The 23280-nt window shown below is 36.7% G+C and overlaps 1 protein-coding gene across 1 annotated transcript in view; it reads right to left on the minus strand.

Moving 5' to 3' along the window:
• LOC139143341 (titin-like) overlaps window positions 1-12972 on the minus strand; it is a 215696-nt gene extending 202724 nt beyond the window's left edge. Inside the window, exons 1-3 of the mRNA XM_070713578.1 lie at window positions 12817-12972; window positions 6424-6564; window positions 4880-4942 (exon numbers count right to left, since the gene is read on the minus strand). Of these exons, the coding sequence (XP_070569679.1) occupies window positions 4880-4942; window positions 6424-6562 (202 nt within the window). The 5' untranslated portion in view covers window positions 6563-6564; window positions 12817-12972. The remainder of the gene's footprint in view (window positions 1-4879; window positions 4943-6423; window positions 6565-12816) is intronic.
• Window positions 12973-23280: the final 10308 nt, after the last annotated feature.

Raw genomic sequence — 23280 nt, forward strand, 5'->3', positions numbered from 1 at the left:
TAATTTCTCCATGATGTAACAGTGACCAGCTTTTATGCAGAAAACCTGTGTGTCAACCTCAATCAACAATCAACTACACTCTATTTGTAGCTTCCTCCAATACCACTGGGATTCTAGGTATACGCATAACAATGTATCTTTTGTACTCTTGACATACTGTAACTGAACTTTGACCCCTTTTAAATTCTTTCTCTCTGACTTTTTTACAACTCACTTGTTGTATACTTCTTGAATCTACACATATACATTAAAACATGTTTTCTAAAGTCTCAGAACTTAACTTCACCAACCATTTATAATGATATAATTACTACACACATAATGGGCAATACAAGGTGATTGAGTTAAAATATATCTTACAAACATCAGTTTTGGTTGGGTTGATGTTATTCTTTACAATCTTAACAGTTTTCAACAAGTCTCTCATACTATTTTATGGATTTTTAAATCATACATTCCAGACTCACGCTGTCTGTATTTAGTACATCAATGGGGCTTGCCCAAGGCCTTGGTACAATTGGTCTGTGACCTTGTGTGACCTCAGTCCCTGACCTTATTTAACCTTTCTTACACTACCCACATGAATACATAAAATTCTAGAACTTCTGCTATAGGCAATGACATATGTATGCAAGGCCCTGTTCAATACTATTGTTTCGTACATACAGGTACAGCTTTGAAAGCCTTTTCTGCAAAGGAGACGGCTCCATTCATTGGATTGAGACTTGTGATGGCAAAATGTTAACTCCTTGAGTAAAGTGCTCACATGTACAACCATACAGCAACCAACGTATCTCTATCATTAAAACAATGATCATTTGTGATAGCAGATGCAGGCACAATCCACAGATGTCAAGATCTCTGGATCATTGCACAATGTTAATCAAAACCCTGACAACACATCTAATTGGTACCAGACACTGACAGTACATTATTTACCTCAGCTGTCAAACTTTATCCCATACAGGATAAAAAATCTTTATTCCTAGTCCACATTCCTGTGTTCAGCTGCATCTTTAATGAGACACACAAGCAAAATACTGATTGTCATCTGTAAACACTAACGCAATTTCCTCTGAACTTTAAGATCTTTTATTCAATAGCATTATTAAATGTAAACAGTCTAATCTTTTGATAATCAACATAAAGTTTTGTCCTTTTCCTTCAGTGTAGAAACAGTTAATGATTCATCATCATTATTTAGAGCCAGTTGTCTTTGCAGACTTGCATATATATATATATATATATATATATATATATATATATATATATATATATATATATATATATATACACTCAAATATTTATTTGATGTCATGACAGTAGATACAGAATACTGAGTTTTGAAAAGAGTTTGTGTTTTTTCTGACCATGGCAGACATTACAGCATGGTTCACAAATTAAATTACAAGCTGTCCTTGGGGTGTGATACCCTTATATGGCCCATAACACACTTCCAATTGGGACTAATTTAAATGCAAAATGAGCAAGTATTAAGTGTGTGACCAATTCATTGTGACCAATTAATGAAAGTCAACATGGTCATTAACTTGCTGAAATTAAATTCCTTGGTGATAAAGCTGGAACATGACAAATGAAAAAGAAATGAAAAAGTTGGGCTTCTATCCCATTGAACTACACTGTATGCTGAAATAACATAGTTACAATGTCACCTTTTTACACTACAGTAATACAATCCTTGTATACGACAGGTATATCTGCTTTTAAAAAATCAGCGCTAATAGTAATACATCAATACACGAAATCATATAAAACCTTAATTTCTGAGATGATTTTATTTCATTGTTTGATGATTGAGACCTTGTTTAATGGACTGAAATTCACTGATTTGCCGGTTAAATGATATAATTTTGTGTCATTAAATATTTTTCATTTTATTTGGCAAATTCACCGTTAAAGCAAAAACAATGAAATTTAAATAAATCCTGATGAATGCTTTTGTAAGATCAAGTACCATAACATATACGTAGTGTTGATGTAGCCATTCCAGGGGTATTTAGGGGTATTAATCAAAAAAGTTTCTGAAAAAATATTTCAAAATAGGCATTCCATGTTATTCATATACATACATGGCATTGCAGCATATACTGGAGTGAAAGACTAGAAAGCAAATGGTACATTATGACATTGAACGGTTAAAGTTTGGTGATGGGGTATTTACCCAAGCACAGCCAATAAACACTCTTACAAAATTTATACTGTAATACCAGCAACTTGTATTGAAACACACACAGTGAGGGTTCTTATCTATATCATGCCGGCATCTTTCCGTTAATTTTACCATGGTCAAACAACACCATTTAGAAACGCCATGCTGGTACCTGGAGATTTAGTAGGGAAACATTCAAGAGAGCAACAACAATTAAGAAGCAATTACAGCAAAATTCTGAAAACCCAGCGGCCATGCACAAACAGTATCAGACTACACGGTACTGAACTCCATACAGTATACACTGAACTCCATACAGTTATACACGTACAACGGTTAGATATCCAGTGAGACAAGATTCGGGAATAAGATCCAGGGATACAGATGGAAAATTAATACCAGTATTCTCCATAAACTTTCCACAGTTTAACTATTTTGCAATTCCATTATGTTTTCTGAATAATACCTTCGTACATGCATGGACTGTTATCATCCACATATTTCGAAAGTATGGACCACACGGTACATTCAATCCTAAATGGTTATGGTTGGCAACCAACCTTGATATGCATTAACTCTACATTTTCTAAAACAAAATGCTTTAAGGTAGAACGCACCTCGGGGACAGACATTCGGACTCTCAAACTTTTACAGTTCTCTTCTGATATACCACATGTGGGGGTTCATTTTAAAGCTCTTGGTGAAAGAAAACTTTTGACCGGCTTAGTTTTCGAAATTTGAAAATTTTTATTTTCGCCATAGAGTTAACACAGGGATGGCGGCCATTTTGAATTTCTAATATCGGTAAATCTTGGGTAATTTCTTTCTCTAGTACCAAAATTTGTACGGTGACCCCCTATTTTTATTCTGATTTTGAAAGAGAATGATTGAAAGATTCCTTGAGGAAAGTTAGAGCAAAAGTTTAAGTCTTTCACTTTCGAGGTGCATATTACCTTAAGTCATTGATTGATTGATATATCAGCTTTTCAAGTTATACAGACATGACCAGAATAGAAATACTGTATAAATCTGTATAAATACACCAGGCACTGAGTTCTCAATTCAAAATCAAACATACATGTACACATCAAGACGCACAAGCATTACATGTAACTATAATATATGCACATCAAATGTATTATTCTTTCTTTATCATGGCTCATAACTGAGAAATCTCACAGACATTGTCAGGAGAAGAAGTAAAATTATTGAAATTTACATTTGGGCAACCTACATTTACATTTAGCTACCTCAATTTATAGAGTGAAGAGAGAATATAGAGGGTGGACAAATTCAGTGCAATTTTCATAGCAGACCACACATTTGCCAAAAAAGAGAAAAATGTAAAATGCTGGAAAATAAGTTTTTATAGAAACCAGGTATGAAAACAACTGAAAACCAGGAATGTCTCAATGTTGATTGACTGAATGCATATTTATAAAAAGTTTTCACACAGCGTAATGACAACTACCTGACCTCTGACCTCTGTGTGAGAATAAAGTACAACTGTGATCAATACCAAAGTCTGTGATGTGAATTGTTGCGTTGCGATTACAATTTAATGCGAGACATGAACCTTAAACTTTAAAAGATATCAGCTCAGCAAGAAGTCTTGCCACAGTTATTAGAAAAACCTCTGTAGTTTAATATTTACATGTACCACACTGCTATTACAGTAAGCTTGACCCACTGTCACAGCTAGAAATTCCTATGACCAGCAAAACACATACCAAATCTTAAACATTCAGTGTGGCAATGAACTTATGATGTCTTACTGTTTTAGCAATGCTGCTAGAATGCTATTTATTTGTAAAAAATTCAGGATGCTAGACTCGTATTGTTTACAACCTGCAGTTTCCGATAATAGACAATATTAAACAGCATTTTTAATGTTTCCAAATACAACGCAGAAATCTCATAGAATTGACAACTGTCGTAGAATTGCCCTAGAGTTTTTTCTACAAGACAGTAGGTTATATATGCAGCCATGTTCAAAACTATCACTGAAAACTGAAATCTACCAAACATCCAAGGTTCATCCTGTTGGATTCCTGTGGGGCTTTGTTCCATATGATTCACAGGGATCAGGATTCCCTTATCATGAAGCAACTCCGACAAAACAAATATTTTGAAAGAAATGATCGAGAAAACTGGGCTGAAACCTGATCATACAATATCACTGCCCTAACAACCTGACTTTTAAATGACCTTTCAATTATGGTCAATGGTCAATTTCACATGACCTATGGTCACACAATATTCATGTACTTGTATTATGATACCTACACTTAGCGTTGTACATGTATAGACTATAAGACTATGCCAGAATAATTTTAAAATAATTTCACCAAAAACTTTTACTTTGCTTTGGTTAAACATTATCACAAACCAAAGTGCAAGATACAGTTTAAAAAACTAATTTAACAAAGGTCACACCTGATTTTTCATATTAAAATTTAATCATTATTAATATCACATGATATGAATCTTTACAATGTAAACAACTAGAAAAAAATGTTTATAATAGACAAATGATAACTGACAACTTTGACACTTTAAAATTACACATACAATACTAAAATCATGAACTAAATAAATAAACAAAATAAATAAATAAATTCACTGAGGAACTCTACTCAGAAATCCACGTGGCATGAACACAAATGAATGAAAACTTTGTAGGTGTAGAAAATTGCTGCGTACACTTACCTGACAAACAGGCGACCTTTGAACGTAGTATTTCCACTATTTGTGAAGCTTCCATGGTCTTAGCTGCAAAACATGACAGTGTAACAAAATCATCCAAAAATTTGGTCAAAGCGCTAGCTATTGTGTTTTTAAAAAATAGGGCAATATCGAAAAAACTTTTCTACAGCAACTAGCAATGGGTTAAAGCAACACCCCAACCGTGGGATTCCATCGTCACCACTGACTATATAATCTCCAGTAGTCAGCTAAAGTAGGTGGGGATCGTATTGAGTGAATGTCGTTGACGCAAGCAGACCGTAGCAAGCTTAATTGACAGTGGGGAGGTATGGAGCTCGTGTTCCACAGAATGGCCAGATAAGTTTACAGTCGCAATATAAAAGGTCTGTATTGAATTTGAACGACCGCAGAATAATGAGTTCTGAAAGACAAGTTAATCATCAGAGGAATTATGATTGAGTTGCTTGGCTTCTCAGGAGACATTGAAGAATCCACTTGAGATTGATGAAGACACCAGATAAGATATCTTCTATCTGTTAATGGACATGGTACACACTTGTACATGTGTTCTAATATTTTATCCATGATTAGTAAGGGTTAAGGTTGGACACAATACTGGAACCAGGTTTTAATCATGAATTACAAAAATACCTGTTGTATACATGTATAGTTTTTGCTCTGTGGATCATGATGATTGCATAGATCACATTGCTGATGAAAATTTTTAATTATTAGTATGTAATTTTACAAGTTTCTACCTACTGATTCTAGAAGATCAGATTTAAAAGCTAAAATCCATCAACTTTATGGCTTCAATTAAAAACAATGTATACATGTCTAAGAGCCAGCTAGCTGCTAAAAAACTTCTACCATATCCGCTAGGTCAGCATTAGCTTTGGGCTGTAACTTTTCTTTCTTTCAATGCACATCACACACACACACACACACCCCTCTTCAACAAATGGTTTGGTCCACAAATTCCATAATGATACATTATTCATAATATTCCTCACTGGCTTTCCTTATACTCTTTGGTCACAACACAGTTGCAAAAACATTGGAAGAGGAAAGATGTGTGAAGGAAGTCATACCACACCATGACCTGGCCATTGACTTTACTGGATATCTGGCACACAGCTATCGAATGACATGCTGGCTACTGTAAGTGGGTGTGGCATTCTTTTCAATTTTCAACAAAGTACAAGTAGCATCCTTTCACACTGAATATCCATGAATATAGCGGTACTATGAACTTTTGAAAGAAAGTTAAATCACCAAAAATATTTTGACTATCAGGGGGGTCCATCATTCTACATTTAATGCAATTTACCAGAACAAATTTTGACTGAGGGTAAGTGTGAAAATTTTTAAAGTTTGGAAACAAAGTTTCTTCTTAGTACATACATGTAATGTACAAACATTGCAAACACTGAAATGATAATAAGCTGTTGACAGAACTGATGTTTTGTAAAGACGTCATTTTCAAGCCAGAGTTCTTCCAAAATTTTACACATGATATACACCTGACAAGAAGTGCCCAAACTTACGTTTTTCCCACAGCATAGATCTACTTGCTGGTAGGGACCATTCTGAGTCTGATACATACTCCATCACACCAGACAAATTTCCAAGACTTGTCCGGGGGTCATAGCCCCACTCTTCAAAACCTCCTTCTCCAGACGCCATATCTGCTGGAAAAAAGAAGCATTGAAAGTCACACGGGCATAGATATGAACATATAACATATATGTGCACGCATTAATTCTTTGCTAGTACATCTGCAAAAATGAAATAATATTGTGAAGAATTTCCAGCTTCAGTTATTGCATACATGTATATGAGAATTGCTGTATTGATAACAGAGAAAATATACAAGCATCTTGTACATGTAGATGCTACATTTACCTTTACAGTTTCCATAAAGCATGTCCCAACACAGAGATCCTTTCAAAATCAAAAGATTCAATTTCTACCATGAAATCTAGAAAACTTATTTCCTGAGTTTTGGGATTAGTTCATTTCGCTATGACAGAGGGATTTCAATTCTCTCCTCTTCATTATGTCCATTGTACAGAAATCATCATTTTTGCATTAAGTTTTGATTAAAGCTAAATGCTCTGTGTGATCAATGCCTTCTGTGACACTGACCTACAAGACCTGTACTGAAAGCCATTCAGATAAATTACCCTACAAATGTAATGTGCATTAACCAGTGAATTATGTGTTGTTCTGTTAGCAAAGGATGAGTTACATCGTTTGGCATTTTAGTGGTCAACAGTTGACGGACCAGTATCACAATAAATCCAGTGACTCGGTGACCATGCGTGGTGGTCCTACCGTAATTCCTACAGTACACTCACATGCCATTCTATCAAATCGGCCTTGAAAATTTATGGGTCTCAATCTGTGACAACTATGTTTCAACGTGAATTTTCATTTGACTGGAGGTGTATTAATACTGTTTGCAATATTTATCGTACAGATTTTCCACTAACATTGAAATTTTACAAGGACCATACACTTACACGTATTGGTATGAACATTTTAGCCTAGGCTTCTGTTTGCAATACATGTACCCTGTAAACAAACTCAAGCACTACACCTGAAGGTGCTGTCCCATTACTGCAAACTGTAACACATTCATAGCCAATGTACCAAGACTGGCAATGGTTGTGCACACATCAATCACCTGGTGATTCCATAGGATGGAACTCAAAACAACTATGAAACCAAACCTGGTATACCCAACAAACTTTAAAGGCCAGATTATGTTACATGGCCACTTTAAGTGTCTTTATATCTCTGATTAACATCACTGCACACACAATTATACACGTCATGTCACCACCACTCACAAGAAATCATAAATGTACTGTACTGGATTGGTAGCCAGAGCAGTAAATACAATTTCTTCTTCAAGCCAACTTTTCATTAACTATGGTGGAATTACTCACCTTTCAGGTGATAAACTTATTAAGTTCCACTTAAACTTGAACAGCCTGCAGGTCTTTTCAGTCGACTGAATACTTTGAAAACATTTTGCAGGTACTTCAAACATTCTAACTGTCATCCACTATTCTAAATTTGGCCATTGCCATGGTATTGACATTCAATTGACCATTGAAACCGGGCTGGAGAAGTGTTTGCACACCGAAGCTGAACAAATTTGAGCAACCAAATTTTACACAAGTAACAGTATACAGTCACACGTTGCATTAATTGTGCCATCAACACTTTACCATGGTATGACAACTACAACAAGACATTGAAAAACTTTTTGTACAAAAGGTTTGATTCTCGGGAACAACAGATTGTAGCAATTGAATTACTGTTATGTACTTATGTCACCTGTATCAATGATGTTCTTTATTAGCTCATAGACAGTAAAGAGGGAAGACTGTATATAATTAGCTTCATTCTAATTCTGCTAAATACTTCTGTTCTAGGGTACAAATACAGTTCTACAAACAGTGGCTTGCAATGTGAAAACAAACGCAGTTAACGTATCCGTGTAAACATGAGTACTCATGAAAAATCACTGATTACTTTTCTTAATTACAACTGTAACTGGATGTCCACAATTTCTTCTCACTTAGGCAACGATCTGTAATTGTTCACCCAGAGAAGGGTAGGCATTTGCACAAGGTGTATCATCTTGAACTGGTGAGAGAACTTTTGACAGAAAAATACTACCGGTAGTAGCAAACCAAAACTAGTTGATAAATTTATGTTGTGTATGCATGAATAAAAAAACAAACACACTGTGAAACTTGTTCAAACTTCTAATTCACCTTCTAAACTTGATAAGAATGCTGATTTAAAATTAGCCTTATAATGAAGGTATTACACTAAATGTAAGTATATTAGGGACTAGTATATACATGATGTATAGAGTTCATTTCTGATTGCAAAGCATACATTATTTAATCAAGGTAGAATGCAGGAACTGAGATTGTCAGACTCTATTTTGTGACACTCTGTTGGTCTGCAACTTGTGTGCACTCATTTTTAAGCTTACAAAGTAAATAAACTTTTCACCATTGCTGTTTTTGTGACTATTGATACTTTGATTTTTCCCAATAAAGTTAACACAATGCATACATATAGTGGCCATTTTGAATTTCAAATATTGGTAAATTTTTGTTAATTTGTTTCCCCATTCTCTAATCCCAAATATTGGTAAGTGAACCCTGATTGCTATTCTTGATTATGATGCTAAAAAGATTGGATTAAAGTTCCCTAATTTCAGCAGTTTTAAACCTTCAGTATCAAGGCATGTAGTACTCTTAAACAGAGTTCAACAGGTTTCCGTATAGGATAAAGCCCGAGTACGAGGGCTCTTCTGGTATATAAAGTCCAACCAACGATAAAATGTCGAGGCCGCAGGCCGAGACATTTTTTCGTAGGGTTGGACTTTATATACCAGAAGAGCCCGAGTACGAGGGTTTTATCCGACTTAAAAACTATCGCCCCTAACTGATATATTTCGTTTTCAATGTGTTTATGTCAACCGTCCCCTTTGTCAATGTAACATGTTTAGGATATGAATTAAACTTTTATTTGTGAAATAGCCTTCCAATGTAATGGAACATCCTATAAATGTCCTAGGGCACATTATATAAATGCCCTAGGGCACAGCAGATTTTGTGTTGCAGCTGGTTTCCACTGTGTTACCAAATTGAATATTAAAACGTACCAGATGTCTACAGAATATGACATGTTCACTTTTGATGGACAGTACTTTACTACGGCGCTGTCATTCGTTTGTGGAATTTGGTGACCAAGGCTTTATGAGTAGATAAAACACCCTGAATTGAGCACTCTGATTGGTCAATCAACAGTAGATAGTTTTTAAATAAGAGATATAAAATTAAATTAATTCTGGAATCAAAAAAAGCTTGCAATACACATATATGTTTTAACTTTTCCACCTCTGGACTTTGATATAAACTCACTATTTGTTAAAGGCAGGTAGGACAAGTGTATAGGGAAATGGAGTAAACAGGTTAGAGATAAAAAATACATGCATTACATGAATTCCTTGGTTCTCTGGAAGCCCACTCGACCCTTACACTTGCCGAGATAAACAACAACATGAGAAAGATTTATAGCAGTAGCAGATACTCTTCTGACTGACCCAGACACATGTATGTAACACCTTGATAAGTTGATCTCCAAATTCCCATCAGAATTGGGTGGAGGTTTTTAATCTGACAGACATTACACCAACAAATCGGTCTGTACAATCCTAAATTATCTACTGTACGAGATAAGCAGTCGATTTATCTGCACGTCTATATCCTGCAACTCATGCTCATAGTGATTTATGCAGTAAGCAATTGTTTCCAAGAATTGTTAGGTGGCAGCTTTTGTTGTTAACGCATCACATACAATTTGCAAAAGAAAAGTAAAATTTGGTTTCAGCAACATTTGCAGAATACCTGTAACTTTTACATGTATGTCATATATACCATGTTTATATATTTCTTCAGAAGGATTTAGTTCAAGTATCAGCCAAAACTTCATATGGTGTTAGCTGGCATGTTAGTCATGAATACATTTAAAGTTTAAATTAATTTTTCTTTGAAATTCCAAAATCGTTTTGTATTTATAACCTCATTATCTCAAAATCATAAAACATACATGAACAGAGGATAGAATTACGACATCAGCACGTAATTCTACTTGACGTATTTGTTGTTCATTTATCAAAAGTTCTTCACAGAGAAGTCTCTTGCCATGGATTAAGGTTTGTGGTATTTATTACTTTTAAGCTGATCTACATGTACTTATGTCTACTTTTTGTTCATTACTTTTTGCGGACAAAAAGCAGCAATACAAATTTGCCCTGTCAACAAAAAACTACCGAGGATAGTAAATTGTTAAATTTTTCAATAAAGGTCATGATATCAAGTCATCATAAATCGTAAACTACGCCCATCCACTTAAGCTAGAACGTGCCTGGGGACAAACATTCAAACTCTCAAACTTTTACAAATGCTTTTGATCTATCACTTGTTGGGATTAATTTTGAAGATCATGGAGTGAATGAAATTTTCACTGAGTTATTTTTGTGAAAATCAAAATTTTATTTTTTCCCTCATAGAAATAACACAGTTATGTCTAATTTCAAATATTTAGTAATCTGTTTGTCTTGTACAAAAATTTGCAAGGTGATCCCAAATTTTTATTCTTGATTGTGAAAGTGAATGGTTGAATATTTGCTTGAGGAATGTTTGAGCAAAAGTTTAAGTCTTTCTTTTTCGAGGCGTGCACTTAACCTTAATATAGGTTAGAATTTCAGGTCACAAAACTATGTAAACTACAGTTAATATAATAAACAGGTGTCACAAGTTACACAAGGTTACATATTTGGGACAATTTCATTGTTTATTCAATAAACACTCACCAAACATGCATTCTGTTGAAGTCCACACACATCATTCAAATATGTCATTCATGTGTCACTTGTTGATCAGTTTGATCTAAGGTCTAGTAGCTTTTTGAAAGAATCCAAACACACTGTGACCTCTGTGCTATCTAAAGTGCCAACACTGTTGACCCTGATGGCTTTGTTTAGTCAGTGGTAAGTGAATATACCATAAGATAGTAAAACCATCAGACTGTATGGCTATTTTTATTACCTGTATTAAAATCTCAGTGGATGCACTTGGGTAAGAATATTACACTATCGTAGCTGACTGGTGAAAATTTCAAAACGCCACATATACATGTATGTAATCAAAACACTCAATGTGTTGCCTCCACAATACTACTACTAGTAATTGCCATATGGCCTTGCTATGGTAACAGATGACCATGAGCAAGGTTATAGGTGCTGATTGCAGATTTTTTGTTGAATAACAAAAGTTTTTGCTATACATTCATGTTGGCCAACTTCAGAAGGCTATTTGTAACTGTGAAATGATGCATAGCAGAGTTTGTGAATGCAATCAAAAACAGTCTCTCCTGAGCTGACACAGAGTGTCATAATTAACATGTAATTTCTGTAAGTTTGTGGAAATTACTCTAAGTTTAATTTCTAAGTTTGTAGTTCTCCTGACTCTACCTCTTGTCAGACATTGACATGCAATAAATACTCTGGGGGATATTTTATCTATATTTACATGTATTGTACATGCAGGTGCGTAATGTTTCTGGTCCTTCGTGGTGTTACAACTTTGCCATGAATGCAAAGCGTTATCCAGGACACTAACTTTGCAACTATACAGTTATGTCTTATAAAGACTCATTATAAACTTGACAACAACCATCAAAAAGACTATATGTATGTCGAACTTTGGAAGCACTGACCACCTTCAACATTCCTTAGTGCACAGTCCCTCCAGTGCTTAGTGCAACTTCAGTATTATTCAAACCATCGGGTCACAACCATTGACAATCACATCAAAGTCGCTAATACCTGTGGACCTATTATACTTTCATTCACACAGTCTTATCTTGTCTTATCCCGAATGCAAGAATTTGAAAGAAGACAAAAGGTGATAAGCTTGGCATTTTCACGCCTTTTCAAGATTCTGAGTGCTCAAAGTTTGAGTTATGCAAAAACGACGCGACTCGCTTTCAGTTTACACAACACATTTTCACCTGGGTTTTGTGAGTAATGAAAACACGACTAGTATTGTGGGCGAAACAACCTCCCATCTCCAAACTTTGACAGTGTCGTTTTGATTTTAGAAGTACTTTGACAAGTGGTCATAACGGTGCGTCGAAATGTTTGATAGCAGAAACCTATTAAGTGAGTGAAACCGCTTTGACTCGACCAGTGCAATGCGTCAAAACTGAAAATTACAAACAGACCAGCTTGCGCTTATTTGAATACCTGTGGATCCGTGGACTCCACGGAATGCGTCGGCACACCTGCATTCGAACGCAGTCAGGACATTCTGTCAAACACGTTCACACTCAAATACACTTACCTCGTTAAATGCTGTTTTCCTGCGACTCTTATCGCAAGACCACCATTCTTCATCGAGAATCGACAGTCTGGAGTGACAGTTATATCAGTGACAGGTTAGAAAACGGACATACCTAGATTACAGCTGAGCTACCAGACTAACCTAAGACGAAATATTGGACCAAGATGGCTGGGACGATTCTGTGACCGGCGCCCTCTACACCCTCCGAGAAATTACTTGTACCTCAAAAGTTATGTGTTCAAACGAAGGCTCTAAACAAAACAACCTGTTATTTCGAGGTTTGACGCATCAAATGGATAATTCACTTTCGTAGAAAAGTATTTCTGTCCATTATAATTCTCTGAAGGCTCATGAGGGAAGATAAGCCAAATGGGAGTAAGCTAAGTAAATGAAACTGCTTCAATGTTATTTACATAACAAAGGCACTCTTCGTCAAAGTTCATTCATGCCCACTCAAGCCACAAACGGCGCCTTTGTTTGATCAGGTTGTAAAAAAGAAGGTCACGCTGCGCCGGTAGGGGGCTGTGCAAGGACCCTGGGAAACATTGTTGTGGATTGTGCGTAGGGGTCCAGGCTGTGGTGTGGCAATATAGGATACCACACGGGCTCGAAAGTTTGCTGTACAGGCAGACCACAGGCGACTAAGGCGCCAAACTACTTGTAGTATGTTGTCAGAGTGAAAAACTAATGAATGTCACTTAAAACAATATATCTGTTAACAATTGATCGATAAATGTGTATCAAAATCGCGAACACTGTCAAAAATGATGTTTGGATTGTTTCCAATAAAAAAAATAAATTAAACTCAAAACATAAATGGCATCGTATTTTAGCGACGCTCTCTTTGACTCGAGTTTTAAATATTTATTGTAATTATCAGCTGATATCTGGTACTCAGTGTCTCTTGAAGCTTTTTGACTTAAAGTCACTTTCACTGAATTATCATCGAAATAAAAACAACTAATTTAGAGCCTTGGTTTCATAAGCCTATAATGCAGAATTTGTTAAAGAGGAAGTGACAAGTTGATGTATGCGCTTCAGGGACTCTCAAACTTTTACAATTATTTTCTGTTATACCAATTGTGGGGTTCATTTTAAAGATTTTGGTGTAAGAAAACTTTTCATCGACTCAGTTTTTCGAAATTCAAAAATTTTATTTTTCTCCATAAAGTTAAAACGGGGATGGCGGCTATTTTGAAATTTAAATTTCGGTAAATCTTTGGTTATTTGTTTCTCTGGTTCCAAAATTTGCATGACTGGTGACCCCTGATTTGTATTCATGATTTTGAAATACAAAGGTTAAAAGATTCCATATGTAAAGTTTGAGCAAAAGTTTAAGTCTTTCACTTTCGAGGCGCATACTGCATTAACACTGGGTGGGGAGGGGTTGAAAAGGTTTCGGATAAGCTTATTGTTAAGTTCCCCTCCCATACGAAGTTAGGCGCATCTACATTAACACTGGGTGGGGAGGGGTTGAAAAGGTTTCGGATAAGCTTATTGTTGTTAAGTTCCCCTCCCATACGAAGTAAATTTGTAGTCGTCATAGCACAGTCAGCTGTGGTCTATTCCTCTCTGCGTCTGTGCGCCCCATAGGCGTGTGTACATATGACCGAGAAGATATGTACAGACTTCTATGGGGCGCATAGATGCAGAGCGGAATAGACCATATATTATATATTATCACCAAACCCTGTCTTTATGCAAAACCCAGTAAATGTAAAGTATGTGTTAACATTTCATAAAATACTTGAACTATCAGTTGTCTGGCAATTAAAACATTATATCACACACTGGACTTCCTTCCGAATGTATTTCTGATGACTAAAGGTAATTCCCCTAGCTGCTTCCCTCCCTGACATGTAAAATTGAACAGAAACGGGGGTCGAAAACATTTTGATTTTTACACATTAGCAGATGAATAAATTACGCTTCGTTTGCCTGTGTGTTTGAAAATTCCTTGCGAAGTTAAAATTTGCCTTACTCAACAATTCTTCGACAAATTCTCGGCGCTCGCCTGTTTGCAATACCTTCTCGACCCTCCTCCCGGCTCCTCCTGGACAATTACTGTAGTAACAGTCTGATTGCACGGTCAGCTCTAAATAGTGCCCAAAGCTGTTTTAGAGGATCTCGAAGACGCCCTCAGTCGACAACACCGTCATTCCGCCGAGCTGTGTAGAAGTCGGCACCTTCGTGCTTTATTCAAGACCCCTCGGCTTTTATCAGTGTGATCGTCAGGGCTGTATGTATGTATGTCTGTATGTGCTTGTGTGTAGAGTATGTATTTATGCGAAACGTATGTGTGCAGCCCTTATACTTGGAGAATAGTTCCCTCTGTCTTGCATGCAGGTCTTTGCAGAGCCAATCACCTTGCGATTGTGTTGAATAGCACAGGGGGTTGTTTCATGCCAATACATTTGTAAATTTTTTATAAAATTATTAGGAAGTCAATTATTTCTATGGAAAAGATAAATTCTTAAAATCTGAAATAATTTATCCTTTCGCTTTTAAAGAAATGAAACATTTACCACTGGAACAGGGGTTCCTTTGTCAGTAGTTACAATATCACCAATTCGAAAAATTTAGCCATGAGTTATTTCCTTGTGAATTTCATTCTGTATATACACACTATGGTGCATTTATTCGATACAATAGTAACCTCAATGCTATGATTGTTCATATGCTATCATAAAATCCAGTGCATGCGATGGCCATCTTTTCCGGTAAGCATGACTTTGTATCATGGAGCGCAAATAGTAAATATCGACATTAAATTTGTGCAAACTGGTCAACGGTGCATAAAAACACCACGTCAGATCACAGGAACGCTGGCTTCTTGTTTGTTTGTTTTTCCGTTTGTTTGTTTATGCGTGTTTGTTTATTAAATATGTATATTATTTCCATATACAATAAGGAACCAATATAGTTGTATTTGTGTTCATGTTTGTCAATAAAGATTAATGTTCGTTTGTTTATTTTGTTGTTTGTTTCTTTCGTTGTTTATAAGTATAGTCAATAAATCACACTTTAAAAGTTTCTAATACAATCTCACATGTTTGAAATAAAGCATACCCCGCCTTTCCATTGAGGAGTAAGCACTCATGCGTGTCCATCACTCTTTAAACACAAACCCTTTCTAATAATAATGTTCATAATGTTATAGTTATTGCCCGTTTTTTCGATTGCGAAGGGATATTCTAATCCTTTCACAAATCAGATTTTGCAAAGGGTGCCCCTTTTTTCATGTTTTCTCGGACATATCATTGGTTAGGTCAACTTTGGAATATGCCGGCATTGTTTGGCAAGATAGTCTTTCAGAAAAGAATAGATCAGCTATTGCTAAGGGTCCAAAAGAGGGCTCTACAAATTATTTATCCATGTCTGACTTACAGGGAATCGCTTTCATTGTTCAAGCTCGACACGCTTGAAATTAGACGTCAGAAATAAATGTGTAAAATATTTGCCAGTGAAATCTTGAAACCGGATCATAAGCTTAATTATCATATTCCCTCTACATCATGTCATGGGTATTCAACGAGGAATAAAAACAAGATTGATTTTAAAACCCGTACAAGACGTAAAGAATTAAGTCCAGTAGTTTACAGCATGAGATTGCTCAAGAGTTAATGAATTCCTTCTCAGACGTCAGTTGTGATCGTGATTGTTATAATTGTCAATCAGTTTATTTTACCGTCTGTCTCTCTGTGGACTTTTTAAATGTTTTATATCGATCTTTTAAGTGGAGTATTTAAAGTTTTTTTCCTATATTTTATATAGAATTTTTTTAAGAAAAAACTGTGTTGTACATTTTGACGTTTTTTATATATTGTACACTCATTTATTTGACCTTTGGGTCACAGATTGAGTATGAAATAAACCATAATAATAATAAACAAAAAACTCTCCCTTTTTCATGATTTTGGTAACACGCACGGGTATACCCATTGTCCACGAAAATTGGATTCTATCAGGGTATGCTATTAGATATGCTGTAAACTTGATTAAATTTAAATTCATCATTTATATTCCTCGATAAATAACAAGTTATTGGACTTGAGGATTCTGAATTCGCTCGAGGGCATATATTGCCCCCTTCACCTCCTCTTGAGAGAGCTACAAACCTTCGGTATGATGTGGATACGTCTTTTAGTTTAAGCAGAGTGGCACGATTACGATATGTGGTAACTCTGACTCTCAGAACTCGAATACTGTACAAAACTCATAAAATAAATACGCATGTATACCACGTCATCTTAATTTGACGACCAAATTTCTGGATGTTAATCTAAAAAATCGACAAAACAATAGTAAATGTAACAATAGTGGTGTTTCTTTGCATACTATGAAAAGTTGTCTTTGTAGGCTCTCCAAATATTACCAAAACCGTACCACAATCTAACATAGTAAAGACGTAAGAACATGGAAATTCGTTTCAACAACATGATTTGTTGAAGATATAAAGTTCTAAGATTCTCCAGTCCAACACCGCTAAGAATTTTAAGTACTAAAATTGTGAAATAGAAGATGTCGTTTGTGATCTCTAGACAAAATGGATCTTTTGTATTCTGACTTGCTTACCTACGACAAATAAATTGCTGCAATGTATTATAAGAGAATGCTGCTATCCTTATTTAAAAGGCACCTCCAATTAAGATTCCATACAAAAGTTTGCATGAGATCCAAATGTATGTTCAGCCATGCACGATGAAAGTTGTGCACGGAACTTGATTTTTGAATGTTTTCTCCTCAGCTACCTGCATGCAGACTTGAGGTTGTGCACAGTTGACAAGTATTTCAGCATATTTCAAGAAGTCAACACACACGATATCAAACAGAATTCATGAAAAAGAGATTTAAAAAAGAGCGACGTTGTTCCTTTAATGAGGAAAATTGTTGCGTTGGCTGAACCGTACACAATATCCAACAATTATCCTTGTCGACATCGATCGGTTTTCTTGTAAGTTCTGTAAGGACTGTGTGGGGTTGTAGACGATATCTTCATCACTAAAAATAAAAACATATACAAATGATAGATGTCTAACTGCCACGGATTCTTGCTAATTAAACTCATTTACGCGATTTCTTCGAGTTGTTTCAAATTTAACTTCGACAGTGTACAAATTGTAGTTAGACCGACCAAAGGTAGTCTCTCTTCCACTGTCTATGCATTGCCTAATAAAAATCCTAACAACAATAGGTGACTTATCTAATGACATTTTTATCAGAATAAACATCAAGAAAAAAGTGCTATAAAGTTAGTATTGTTTCGCAGACTCTTTGTTAAATGACAAAAGATTAATTAATTTATCCCGGTTACTCTATATTTTCAATATATTTTTCAGTATGGTTCTAGTACCAAGCTTTATGCGTGAAAGTTTAAGGAATATGACGCAGTCACGCTGGCACTTTCTTGCATGTATTCTCAGTGTATGCAAGTCAATATAAGGGAGCCTTCAGTAATTACAGGGGGATGGGCCGGGGGAATTGCGCGCACACCTGTACCGTAAAATGTGACCCTCCCCCTATCCTCCTTTCTGAAATATGACCCTCCCCCTTGTCCAACATTCTAAAACTTGACCCTCCCCAAACCACTGCGGTATTCTCTCCAGGAATAACTAAAATAGTATCAGCTAATTTACATAACAATTGGTTCAATTGTTATGTTAGGGACAAATTACAGAGGGGAGGGCTGGTGTTTTTTGGAGGGACAATCGCAATTTATCACGCAAGAATTTTTGAATAGATATGGTATTTCATACATTTGAGGGAGGATCACCATATTTTGTGCACAACTATAAGAAGGCAAGATGTGGCTGATTTAGTGCTTCATCCAAAAATATCAAATCATAATACATGGAGTCTATCAAGCAAATTATTGACAATTTACCCCCACAAAACATGCTATATCTGTATATTATATATGTTAGATTATGTATTTAAATGTACTTTGCTTAAATAGGGAAGTAAAATGTGCATTTGTGTACAAAAATTTGATTTCTGAATTTAATCTAAAAAGTTGGTTCACTATCCATGGTATACAAAAAAGGTAAATCTTTGCATTTGTGTACTCTTGATTATTGATATTAATGTTCTTGATTAGACTAGAGTGGTTACAAGTCTATGGTTGTGCAAGAAATTTGATTTTGGAATTTCACCGAAATGTCGATTCACTATGCATGGCGGTCTATGATGAAACTATGAATAATTTTTTTTCAGTACAAAATTAGATAAATCTGTGCATTTATTTATGCTTGATTATTTAGATTATTGTTCTTGATTAGACTAGAGTGGTTACAAGTCTATGGTTGTGTAAGAAATTTGATTTTGGAATTTCACCGAAATGTCAATTCACTATGCATGGCGGTCTATAATGTGTACATATTTGAAATATTACATGGACAATCAAAGTTTTGGCCATAAAATAAGCTTCTGTCAAAAGTGACCCTCCCCTAAAGATAGGTTTATAAAAAGTGACCCTCCCCCTTGAACTGTTTTCTAAAATGTGACCCTCCCCCCAATTCCCCCGGCCCACCCCCACCTGTAATTACTGAAGGCTCCCTAACATCGGGTGATGCTGCACGGCCATGTACCGGTAGTTCTGTCTCTTAAAGGGAAACCTAAGTCCAGCGACTTTGACAGTTATCCCTTCCAAAATCACCCTAGAATATAATGCAGCTCAAATTTGCAACATAATTGCACGCGCTGACGACTACGGCGCGACGAAAAGAGAAGTTCAAGTAGACGACATTTATGGAAATGAGTCCGGAATTCCATGGGCGCGAAAGGGCTCATGGGAGAAGCGTGCGTGACGTCATCGGCGATACAGAAGCTTGCAGCCGGAGAAGTACTGTTGTGAACAGTTCAGCGCGTTCGTAAGACGACTATGGAGAGTTCGGACAGCGTTATTTCTGACATCGAGTATTACTTTTCCCTGACTGAAATCAAACCATACTAATTTGAACCTGTCCAAGATATGTAATAATTAGAAAGCATCTCAAAACATCGTTCATATCTTGGTTGCTTGCGTTTTGTGTATGATTCAGCGGAGGGAGTCACTGTGCTTGTACAGACCCCGAACTGGAATTGGAGAGACTGAGTGACCCTGCGATCCTTCAACGCTACGTTTCTAAAACAGATTTTTCTGTATCAGTCGCTTAAAATTAATTTTTGGTTCGTGAATGATACGGTATGATTGACTGATTGTATGTGTTACCGTGTAAGTCGAGCTTGGCCAGATTTTTAAGGTTGCGAAATCTCCGATATGTATCAGAAAATATTTATTCGCGATTTGACAAATCTATTAGGCCTATAGTGTCGTCTGTTTTTCGAAGCTGGTGTCGAACTTAGGAAGTCGGACTTACTCAGATCTACAAAGTGATGAAATCGCCGATATAATGAATATTTGCCCGCTATTTAAAAAATAGTATCGTCTTAAAGCTTGTTGTAAGGAATGTGTTTCATACAAGACCAGCCCAAACTCCCGATGATTTCCGATATGTCCTCTGTTCAAGTCCCGATCGCCAAGTAAAAATGTTTACATGTAAAGAATGTAATTTGTGCAAGGGCCTCCCGAGTCCCGATGATATCCGATCGGCCCTCTCGACGAAGTCCCGTGTGGACATTTAATGAAAAAAAAATGCTTTACATGTAAAAAATGTATTTCGTGCATTGATAAATCTAATAATGTAAAACATACAGGACTAGTATTCTTGACTTCCGGCCATGGATGCTATTTTTGAACTAAGAGTCGGACAGAGGTATTCGGGTGGTCAGATCTGTTAGGTGGTGAAATCTCTGATATACATCGGATATGTACCCACGATTTGACAAAGTATCGTCTAGTATCAGAGTTAAAGTCCTAAGTCGCCGATATTTATCTGATAAATATCCGTGATTTCGTAGACCCGGCATGCCAACACCACACAGTTCAAGTAAATCTAGGATCGTCTGGTATCGATATTAGCCTAGGAGTTCCGGCGCAATTGATATTTATCGGGTAAATATAATATCGGCGATTTCTCACACCCGGCGTGCCGAGTCACAGTAGGCAAAAAGTCATTCCAATATCTTGTAATATCAATATTACAAGGTATAGTCCCGAAATTGCCTATATTTATTGGTTATAAATCGGAGATTTGGCAGACCCGGGATGTCAAGATAAGAGACGCTTTGTGTAGTTTCGTCTTCGGATTTTAGAGTCCCGAAATCGCCGATATTAATATTTATCTGGTTAAAACCGGCGAAAGTAGGCTGACTCAGCATGTCAAGATACGAACCGCATTGTGTAGTATCGTCTTGTATCGGTATCAGAATCCCGAAATCCCTTATAAAACAATCATCCTGAAAGAATTAGAACATAACGTTGTATCTTTTACAGATTTTTAAACTCGCCCGACTTTCTTCAGCCACTGTCTTCGAAAAAGCTGTTCTGTGGGAAGACAGTAAAAGCTGACTCCGTTGTTCTTCCCTGAGTGATTTTTGCACTCAACTGAACAACAGTTAACTATTTTTATGCTACTGAGCATTAAAGAGTCGTAACGTGCAGAACTGCACTCCTGCAGTCATAGACTCCAATGCTTTGGTAGGCTGTCACACACGTTCGTGTATCGCCGATGACGTCACGCACGCTCCTCCCATGAGCCCTTTCGCGCCCATGGGATTCCGAGCTCATTTCCATAAATGTCGTCTACTTCAATGTCTCTTGTCGTCGCTCCGTAGTCGTCGGCGCGTGCAATTATGTTGCAAATTTGAGCTGCATTTTCTTCAAGGGTGATTTTGGAAGAGATAAACGGTCAATGTCGCTGGACTTAGGTTTCCCTTTAATGAGAGAATAGCTGCAATTTTGGATAACATCTTCTCAATTTTGTACACGAACCAACACATTTTCTTCTCCTCGTTATAGTAGGTTGAAATACAAATTAAGTATTAGCCTTGCCAGGAAAACTCTTTGGGCGCAATGTGGAATTACAAACACCAGCTTATAAGCTGGGTTTCGCTACTTAACGGAGGGGGAGGGGCTAAAAATTCCGAGTAATGCTGTGGGGGTGTATACGGAATCATCATACATTTTCGCTGACAACAACACATAGACATTGTTAAAACGATATTTTAATGAAATTTTCCTTTCTGAGCGATAGGCAAAACCAAACAGAGATCACGATGAGATGTGGATAAATTAATTACATACAGTCCTGACCAAAGATATTGAGTTGTTCACGGTAATATCGTAAAATTATATATGTAGGCTACAGTCGATGTTTTAAAGTTGAGCACTTGCCATCTCGAGGTGATTTCTGGAGTTGAACAACATACAAGCGAATTTTGCAATATTTCAAATGCATCGAAAGATACAGCTATTAAAATTGACCTATAAAGATAAGGAGCGAACCCGTGATAAGAACACGTAGCCAAGACTGAAGTGTCGTATCGTATCAGTACCACCTCTTTAAACTTGTTGGATAACTTCGTTCTCGCATATTTGTTTCAATTCCTCATAAAACTAGTTTTAAATAGGAATTAAAAATTCCAGTTTCTATGACAAAGTTAAAAGTAATTCAGTATAACAGCACAAAAGACTTGTGTTGATGGATTGTGTGCTGCAACCGTCTTCCGGAAATATCTTTCAAATTTTGAAAGGAACACAAATAGTGTATGGCCAAAGATCAATGACCCCAAAATGGAATACAGATTTACGGGAAAGTCCCGCTTAGGTTTATCCGGGGCAATGACCTGTGACGCATTCGTCGTCGTAGGACCACGCGGCTAATATCGGAGCTGAAATTTACCAGACGGAAAGGTAAGAAGAGAATATTCAGACTTATTATAAACTGTCACCTGAGTACGGTAACATCAGTGATATGATATGGCTGACCTATGACATCACCCCAGGTACATACCACATCGTTTGTGGTTATTCAAGGGCCAAGGCGGACAGCCCCTGTGAGGTATGGTCTGTCCGCCATGTACCTAACCATCGGACTACGGTGCACACCAAGATCGCTGTATACTCAACAATTGCTCAGTTCTGCAAATATTTAGCAAGGCCTATAAGTAGCTTTCCAATAGTGATTATTCGGGCAGATGCACAGTGCCTCCACAAAAAATTAAAGGCTCCGTGGCCAACGGGACTTATTCACCCGCCCAGCCCGGGGCCCAGCCCGACAGATGAGCTATAGGTAGACATACCACAGGTCAACTAGGGATGAATTAGCGCCAAAAGTGTAGCCTGTACCTGTGTAGCAATAGTGTCACATCAGTCACATGTCAGACATGTGTCATAACTGTCGTATATTTCTATGTAATTTTGCAGGGGTTCGACTCTTGTTGCCGGGGTCCCGAACGGCTTTCCATGCTATTTATCACAGGCATTCGACTCAATGCAAGCAAACCGTCACTGATGCAACCAGTAGAATAACTGATTCACAGGCGCTCCTTAGCTGGGTAATCTGCTAAGTAGATCGATTTTCG

This window comes from Ptychodera flava, chromosome 11 (assembly GCF_041260155.1).
Source record: "Ptychodera flava strain L36383 chromosome 11, AS_Pfla_20210202, whole genome shotgun sequence".
Lineage (NCBI taxonomy): Eukaryota > Metazoa > Hemichordata > Enteropneusta > Ptychoderidae > Ptychodera > Ptychodera flava.